The sequence below is a fragment of the Nicotiana sylvestris genome, chromosome 3, assembly GCF_000393655.2.
Source record: "Nicotiana sylvestris chromosome 3, ASM39365v2, whole genome shotgun sequence".
Classification (NCBI taxonomy): Eukaryota; Viridiplantae; Streptophyta; class Magnoliopsida; order Solanales; family Solanaceae; genus Nicotiana; species Nicotiana sylvestris.
This window is the reverse complement of record NC_091059.1, coordinates 54664962-54674534: the sequence shown is the minus strand read 5'-3', so window position 1 is coordinate 54674534 and position 9573 is coordinate 54664962. Positions and strand designations below refer to the sequence as shown.

At 40.0% G+C, this 9573-nt stretch overlaps 1 protein-coding gene across 1 annotated transcript; it reads right to left on the bottom strand.

Annotated features, from left to right (window-relative positions):
* Nucleotides 1–2286: 2286 nt before the first annotated feature.
* Nucleotides 2287–4871, bottom strand: LOC104213710 (uncharacterized). The gene is made up of 3 exons (XM_070169127.1): nucleotides 3549–4871; nucleotides 2685–2930; nucleotides 2287–2568 (listed from the first exon to the last, which is right to left on the bottom strand). Exons 1-3 carry the CDS (start codon nucleotides 4869–4871, stop codon nucleotides 2287–2289), a joined length of 1851 nt encoding a protein of 616 aa, XP_070025228.1.
* Nucleotides 4872–9573: the final 4702 nt, after the last annotated feature.

The following is a 9573-nucleotide window of genomic DNA, read 5'->3' as shown; positions in this document are numbered from 1 at the left end:
AGAAACATATGATTTTCCTTCTAAAATGATCCCCAAAGGTGTTTTATTGGAATGGGGTCGGATTTAAAAATTAGAAAAATAGGAGCCCCAACACAGGTCTGCGGTCGCATATGCGACCACATAATGCTTCTGCGGTCTACGAAATGGGCTGCGAGAAATGGCCCTCCGAAACTAGGAAAGTCTGCCCCACTTTACAGCCATTATGCGGTCCACAGACTTGTTCTACAGCCGCATAATGCACCGCAGAACCTCCCTCCGAAAATTTTCCATGCTGAATCTACAATCAATGTGCGGCCCGCAAAATCATTGTGCAGTCGCATAATGGATCGCGAATTTGTGCACAATTTTTGCTCAAGTTTCTGCTTCCCTCTGCAGACCGCAGAGTGATTCTGCGGCCGCGTAGTGGGCCGTAGAAGTGCCTTCTTCTACCAACATTTTCCTTTAACTCTTCAGTGCACTGTTCAACCCAAAAACTCTATACCGCGGCAAAGAAGAATCTATACAATCTTTAACATATAATCCTATCTCGGCACCGCAAAATTCCAGGCTTTTAGGTAAAATTTTACGGGGCCTTACATCCTCCCCCACTTAAAATCATTTGTCCTCGAATGAGGGCCAATGTTCACTATTAGCATCCGATGTAACTCAACTGCCACACTACACACCAGCAGTCCCAAATTTTGGACTAACTCCCAAAATTTCCAAAAGTTTCGCCAGAGTTTTCTTTTGTAACTGGGCCTATCCACCTGCCAAAGAACCCCAGAAATGCATCCTAACAACATATACATAATCCAATGACGTAACATAACACAAAACAACACTAATCGTGGCCTCATAAGCAACATATAATCAAAAAGAACACCTTTACATCAATTGAACAAGTGATACAAAATTCATAGGCGACAATTTCATAAAACGATTACACAGCTATTTAAACAAGTAATGATACTTCTTCTTCATCTCTTCCTCGTCCTCCCAAGTAGCCTCTTCAACCTGTTGGTTTCGTCATAGCACTTTCACGGAGGAAATTCCGAACTTGTTTATCAAGAATGGCAACTGGAATTTCTTCATATAATAGTTATTCATTAGCCTTAGTAGTTTCAACTGGTACGATAAGCGACGGATCTCCGACTACTTTCTTCAACATAGACATATGAAATATTGGGTGCACTAATGATATCTCAGGTGGTAGCTCAAGCTCGTACGCCACCTGACCAATCCTTTGAATGATTCTGTACGGTCCGATACCTCGGACTCAACTTCCCTTTCTTTCCAAGCCGCATTATGTCCTTCATGGGAGAAACCTTCAAGAATACCCAATCATTTTCTTTGAACTCCAAGTCTCTGCGATGAACGTCCGAGTAGGACTTTTGATGGATCTGGACCATTTTCAACCGCTATCTAATGATCTTAAACTTTTTCATCGCCTGATGCACGAGGTTTGGTCCTATTAATATGGCCTCCCTAATTTTAAACCACCCGATGGGAGATCTACATCTCTTACCATACAACGCCTCAAATGATGACATCTGAATACTAGCATGATAGCTATTGTTGTAAGCAAATTCTATGAGTGGAAAATGATCGTCCCAACTACCCTTGAAGTCAAGAACACAATCCCGCAACATATCCTCAAGCGTCTAAATGGTCCACTCTACCTGCCCGTCAGTCTATGGATGAAAGGTTTTACTAAGATTCACCTGAGTACCCAAACCTTGCTGAAATTTCTTTTAAAAGTTAGTTGTGAACTGTGCCACGATCCGAAATGATAGAAACTGGAGTGACATGTAACCTGACTATTTCCTTGATATACAACTGAGCATATTATTTCGTTGTGTCAATAGATTTAACTGGCAAGAAGTGTGCTGATTTCGTGAGTCGATCCACAATCACCCAAATTGAGTCAAACTTGCACAGAGTGCATGGTAGTCCTACCACAAAGTCCATGTTAATCATTTCCCACTTCCACCTTGGAATTTATGTGTTCTGTGCCAACCCGCTGGACCTTTGATGCTCAGCCTTCACTTGCTAACAATTTGGACATTCTACCACAAAGTCTGATACATTCCTCTTCATGTCATTCCATCAATAGACTTCCTTGAGATCATGATACATCTTCGTAGAACCTGGGTGCACGGAATACCTAGAAGTGTGAGCTTCAGCCATGATTCTCTCCCGAAGACCATCTCCATTTGGAACACATAGTCGCCCTTGGTACTATAGTGTGCCATCATCCATGACAACAGAAACATTTGTGATCTTATGTTTATGAATCCCCTCCTTCAACTATACCAACAATGGATCGTCGTATTGCTTTTGTTTGACCTCCACCACAAGCAATAATTCAGCCCTATTTTGTACAATCACCCTACCTTCACTAGAGTCCGCAAGATGAACTCCCAAGCTAGCCAACTGATGAACCTCCCTAGCCAACGGCCTTTGACATGCCTCCAAGTGAGCCAAACTATCCATAGATTTTTGGCTGAGAGCATCCGCCACAAAATTGGCTTTTCCCGGGTGATATAGAATATCGATGTCGTAATCTTTGAGCAACTCCAGCCATCTTCTCTGCCTCAAATTTAATTCCTTCTATTTGAAAATATACTAAAGACTCTTGTGGTCTGTGAATACATCCACATGACCCCATATAAATAATGACGCCAAATCTTCAATGCAAAAACCACCGCTGCAAATTCTAAGTCATGTGTTGGATAGTTCTTTTCATGATTCTTGAGTTGCCTAGAAGCATAAGCTATAACCTTGCCATATTGCATTAATACACACCCAAGCCCGATCCTTGAAGCATCGTAGTATACCACAAACTCATTTGTACCCTCTGGCAAGGTCAACACCGGCGCCGTAGTTAATCTTGATTTCAACTCCTGGAAGCTCCCTTCACAAGCATCGGACCATTGAAACTTAACCGCTTTCTGCATCAATTTAGTCAACAGAGAGGAAAGAGTAGAGAACCCCTCCACAAACTTCCTGTAATACCCTGCTAAGCCCAAGAAATTGCGGATCTATATTGGAGTTGTAGGTCTAGGCCAATTTTTCACCGCTGCAATCTTTTGAGGATCAACCTTAATTCCTTATCTAGAGACGACATGACCCAAGAATGTAACAGATTCAAGCAAAAATTTACATTTCGAAAACTTTGCATACAATTGGTGCTGATAAAGAGTCTGCAGAACTGCCCTGAGATGATCGGCATGGTCAATGAACATTATTACAAAGGAGTCAAGAAAAGGCTTGAAGACTCAATTCATAAGATCCATGAAAGCTATTGGGGCATTTGTTAGCCCAAAAGACATTAACAAAAATTCAAAGTGCCAGTACCAGGTCCTGAAAGCTATTTTCAGAATATCCTGCTCCCTGATCTTCAATTAGTGATACGTGGACCGTAAATCAATTTTGGAGAAGTACCTAGCACCCTGTAATTGATCAAACAAATCATCTATCCTTGGTAGTGGGTACTTATTTTTTATTGTGACTTTGTTGAGCTGCCGGTAGTTAATACATATCTGTAGCGACCCATCTTTCTTTCTTACAAAGAGAACGGGTGCGCCCCAAGGCAACACATTCGGTCGTATGAAGCCCTTCTCTAACAAATCCTTCAATTGTTCTTTTAGCTCCTTCAATTTTGTCGGTTCCATTCTGTAAGGTGGAATAGATATAGGCTGCGTGCCTAGCATCACATCAATCCCAAAATCATTCTCTCTATCTGGTGGGATCCCAAGGAGCTCATCTGGAAATTCATTCACAATAGGCACAGACTCAAGTGTAGGTATTTTGGCATCGGTGTCCATAACCTGGGCCAAATAGTAAATACACCCCTTTTTAATCATCTTCGTAGCCTTAAGGTAAGAAATAAACCTACATTTTGGCACCACATTATCCCCCTTCCATTCAACAACTGGCTCATTTGGAAATTCAAACCTCATAGTTCTAGTTCGACAATCAAGCTTGGCAAAACATAAATAAAGCCAATCCATTCCCATTATTACATCAAAATCAACCATCCCCAATTCAATGAGATCGGCTATGGTATCCCAACCATGCACTGTGATAACATAATCTCTATAAGCCCACGTGGCCACAATAGACTCACCAACTAGAGTAGATACAGAGAACGGCTCATGCAGCTGTTCCGGATCTATACCAAATTCCATAGCAACACAAGGAGTGACATAGGACAAAGTGGAACTGGGATCAATAAGAGCATACACATCATGAGATTGGATAGTCAATATACCTGTGACAACATCTAGAGCAGCTTTTGCACTCTGGTGACCACTCATGGCATAGAAATGGTTGTGTCCTCCCAAACTCTGTGTACCACCCCTAGCTGCACCACGCCCTACGGGTGCTTGAGTGCCTCGAGCTGGATAGGGTGCAGAGGATGTAGCAGATGCAGAATTGGATGGTTGTGTTGTGCCACTGCCCGCACCCTGGCAGAACGAAAGATACTCTCTTTGAATATAACCTCTCAATCTGCACCCGTAGCATATGGGTAAGTTCATGTAACAGATCCCCAAGTGCATCTTCCCACACCTGGGGCATGGGGGCCTCTCCTGCTGCTGGAATCTCCCTCCTGACTGTCCCTGCTGGTGGGGTCCCCTGTTGCCCTGACTGGGTCTAAAACGACTCCAATGTTGTTGACAGGGCCCTGATGGCGGTGGACTGGCTGAAGACTGAGCAAAAGATTGGGATGGACCTGATGACCCTCCCCTGAATGCTAACATACCACCACCAAATGAATCTCCAAGGTTTCCAGCGAACCAGGCCTTACTGCTACCCTCTTGCTCCATTTGTTTCTTTAACTTACGGTTCTCTGTAGCTTGAGTAAATGCCACCATCTTCCCATTGTTCATTTCAGAATTTAAGGCAGTCGTAGCGGCCTCCTAAATAACCAAAGGGCTAAGGCCCTGCACAAACCGGCGCACTCTAGCCTCCATGGTGGGTAACATGTGAATAGTATACTTGGACAGGCGCGCGCACTCCATGTGGTACTCCCACATACTCTTACTACCTTGCTTTAGGTTCTCAAACTCTAGCCTCCATGGTGGGTAACATGTGAATAGATATTGATTACTCATACATTTGGGAGGTTTTGTAATATGATTTTGGAGTGTGAAAATAAATTATTTGAGGGTCGATTTGTGGTTGGAATTAAAGGACACACATATATTTGGACTCCTATCGGAATGGGTATTCGGGATTTGTGAGTTTTGTCGGGTTTCGGGGTGCGAGCTCGGGGTTGAATTTTGGGTTTACTTTGCATAATTGATTCAAGATCTTAGCTTTATTATTTGGAATTATTTCCTATGAATTTTATTGATGATATTAAGTTATTTTGACTAGATTCGAGTTGTCCCGAGGTTGTTTCACACGGAAAAGGCTTCTTAGAGTACTTATTTGGCTTGCTTAAGGTAAGTATCTCACCTAAATTTAGTTGATGGACTATTTGCCTGAGTTATTTGGGATGGCTATGTGCTATGGGTGGCGTACATGTGTGGGGTTGAGGCCATGTGCATGCACCAGGATATTATTCATACTCGGGGTAGTGCTTAGGCTATGATATGCCTTGAATTGATTACTAAGCTTCATGTTGTGATGGTTCTTATATTTGTACCCTTGTTGTGAGCTATTTGAACCATATTTGAGGTTACATAGAGATTAATCTCCTGATTTGAACTTGATGATTGTTACTTTTGTGATGAAATTGCCTGATTTAAGCTATGATAGCATACTTTGTACATGTATACACCTTAGCATATCACATATACCAGTCCACGAGTATGAAATTTGATATTCATTGATCATGTACAAGTAGCCTTGTATATCTACCTTCTATGAGTTATGGATTGACTGGTAGCACGTGAATTGGTCGTGCGGTTATGATCATCAGCACATGAATACGTCGTGCGAATGTGATTATTAGCACGTGAATACGCCTTGCGGTTGTGATTATTAGCATATGACTATGTCGTGCGATTATGATTATTAGCATGTGAATACATTGTGTGGTTGATATTATGGCACGTGACTATATCGTGCAGCGTGTGGATAAGGTTCCATCCCCTTAGGATCACCCTCTCATGTTCTCTCTTGATGGTATACATGTGGTATGAGGAAATACTGGCCAGTGTATGATTCGGATATTGCATTTCTTCTTTACTTGCAATTCTCTTGGTTGTTTACCTATTTCATTGCATATCTTCTTTATATGCGGGATTGTCAACTGAGCAGAGTATGTTATATTATCTTGTGTGCCGAGATGACTTTATCTGTGGTTCAGAACTTGATCATATTTTTGTTCTATGCTTGTTACATTTATGAACTGTACAGGTAAATATCGAGTATCATTGATAATTCTTGCTTCTATTATCTTGCCGAGGTTAGTTATGATACTTGCTGAATACATGGATTTGGTTGTACTCATACTATACTATGCACTTGATTTTGCAGATCTAGGTGTTGGACCGAGTTGTGGCTAGATGTGGGTTGTTGTTGTAGGCATCTTCGAGAGACAAGGTAGAGCTACATCTCGACCGCAGTATTGGCGTCTCTTTTCATTTTAGTACTGTTATTTTCATTCGGATAGTATTGTTATTTTGTATTCCAGACTTGTACTTCTGATTAGAGCTCATGACACTGTATTACTAGTTGTGAGGGGTTATTATATTTTGACGCAGCTATTTATGTTAACGGCATTTAACTTGTACTATTTCTATTATTTATGTCTCGTTTTTGTTATGTTCGGTTTACCTAGCAAGTGCGTAAGGCGCCATCACAACCCGGTGGTAGTTCTGGGTTGTGACAAGAGCTCGGACTAAGTCAAGATGAGGTGACACGTGTTCTGCTAAAAATGGGTTTTAAACAAGAAATATTGGTAGTTTTGAATATTTTGATCTATTGAGGTTCAAATCTTAGCAAATGTCTTAGTTTACTTAAAACAAATAGCATAGAATTTGTAAAATATTGTTTTCTTGCTTGACCATTGAAATATCCCTACATCCGAAGTTCATAACCTAATTTCAATTAGTTGCTTTCAGGTCAAGCATGCAGTTTGAGCTGCTGCTATATGATCCAGTGTCACAAAATCTCACTTTAATAGATGAAGACCCAACACATTTGTTTAGACGTAAAATATACATCTAGTAAAACATATGGGTCATCCAAGGAGGCCTATTTAAGAATCAAAAATAGTCCAAATATGCCCTTGAACTATGCAAAATTGAGCGAATGTGCCTGTCGTTAATACATACACAAATGTTCCCCTACCATCCAATAATTGCTTGAAATATACCTTTATTTTAAACGGCCTCATATGGATAGCATATTTTGTCACGTGCAGACCTTAAGGGCATATTTGGTCCATTAAACTTCTTAAGATTTTATTTTATTGAGTTATCTTGTTTAGTTCATGATAATATATCAAAATCTTGTAATGATAAAATCCCTCTCAAATCGATTGATTTCCTTCTATATGTCTTAAATACGAATAAAGAGAAGCAAAGTGTAGAAAAACCTAAACTATTTTGTTGGAAGAGAAACCTATACAGTGGCCCTAAAACTTGAGAGGTTTCTCTTCCAACACATGGTTTAGGTTTTATACTTTGCTTCTCTTTGTTCCCAAACCATGCTTCTCTTTGTTCCTAAGCAAAGTATTATCATGTTTTGTTTGTACGAAGCGAGTAAGTAATTATTTTTTAAAAGGGTCAGAACTATTTATATTATGTGCTAAATAATTTATAGAAACTTGCTCCATCTATCAATTTAACAATACATATGACATCCATCTAGCAGTCCAAAAATACACACTATATTTTTTTATTATCAAAATTACCCCTATATTTAATAGCAGACTAGGTGGACCTTCAAATTAATGTGTTGGAACCTTTTTATTAGGCCACGTGGCACTCTTATCCAGAAATTAAATTAGGATTTAGTTTTGACTCATTAACTGGATCAAACCCTAATTTTGTTATCACGCCCACTCCAACTCACCTGACCACCCCCTTCCTTCTTCTCCAGCCATAAACCTCATATTAATGGCGTTTGCCAACCATACTGAAAGATTCTGATCATGTTCATCACTATTTGCCGCTATTTGTTACCATTTTCGGCGAGGAGATCCAGAGGTCGCATCGCCGGTAGTGGAGGAATGATGTCGGCAGTAGCACCCTGGAGAGGGAGATTGAGAGAGAGAGAAAGAGCGGCAGAAAGGTAAGGGTAATGCCGGGTTTTCGACGATGGCGGCGATTGGCCGGTGGTAACGCCATCAGTGGTTGTGATGGAGGAAGAGACGCTAGGACGAGAAGTTTTTTGGGATTTAGGTGAGTGTGTTGGGTGATAAGGAAGAAAGAAGAACCCCAACCCCGTTAGTCATCCCATCAATTACTCGTCGATCAAAAAAAGGAGTAAATTCAGCTAATCCTCTTATCCCACCAACTAAGAACCTTGTATAAAAAACATCTATTTAAGCACGATTATATGACCAATCATATATGCCATTTATAATTTTTTCCCAAAGAAAAGGAGAGAAAATAATAAGGCGGTCAAATAAATGGGGGGGGGGGGCGGTATTAAATCCATGCCTGATTTCATCCCGAGATTGCCACGTGACCTAGTAAGAAAATGAAACGTCATTAAATTGAAAGCATGTCGATTATTGTTAGCGTGGGGGCAATTTTGTTAATTGATTAATATTGTGTGTATTTTTGGACTAATAGATAGAAAGTGTATTTGTAAACTATTTAGCAAATAATAAGGGTAGTTTTAACTCTTTTCCGTTTATTTTTTGCTACTTAGTTGAGATTCGACACATTTAAATGATGCAGTTGATTCGTTTATTGCCTATGGTGGCAAAACTTGTTTATTGTATTAGTTTTTATAGTTATAATACCGAGAGTGGCTATTTACTGGTATTTTGAGGCATATGGGACCATGGAGATATTTATTGACATAGGTGTTCCGACAAATGATTTAAGTTTTTCTACGGTTTGCTTCTCTTTGTTCGTATTTAAGATTTACATAAGGAAAGCAATCGATTTGAGGGGATTTTATCATTACAAACTTCCATTTGCCATGAACCAAACAAGAAAACTCCATAATATAAAAGTTTAAGAACTTTATGGGTCGAACATGCCCTGAAAATATGCGCGTGGGACTACATATGCCCTCCATATAAGGCCTATAAAAATAAGGACATATTTGGAGCAAGTATTGAATGGCAAGGGCATGTTTGTGCCAAAGTATTAACGACGGGCAAATTCGCTCAAGTTCGCATAGTTCAAAGGCATATTTGGACCTTTTCCGTTTAGAGATTAATAATCCTATGATTGTTCTCCCACATCTAGTGTAGGTTAGTTAATATCACCATGTTAATATAAAATTTGTACTAGTATTTGGTAATACCTATAATTAAACATAGGATAAATATAAACTCAAATTCTATTCCGGAATTATTATCTTAATCCTAATAACCAAACAACCCCGTCGTAATTCATTTGGCAATACGGATTCCTGAAAGAAATAATAGAAAAACAGGATGTGTTTTACCTATTTACG

Coding starts and splice junctions, on each gene's coding strand:
- LOC104213710 (XM_070169127.1), bottom strand. CDS start 4,871: ATGAACAATGGGAAGATGGTGGCATTTACTCAAGCTACAGAGAACCGT. Junction 2,931..3,548: donor GGGGCGCACCCGTTCTCTTT/GTAAGAAAGAAA, acceptor AAATTGATGCAG/AAAGCGGTTAAGTTTCAATG. Junction 2,569..2,684: donor ATGACTTAGAATTTGCAGCG/GTGGTTTTTGCA, acceptor AATTTGAGGCAG/AGAAGATGGCTGGAGTTGCT.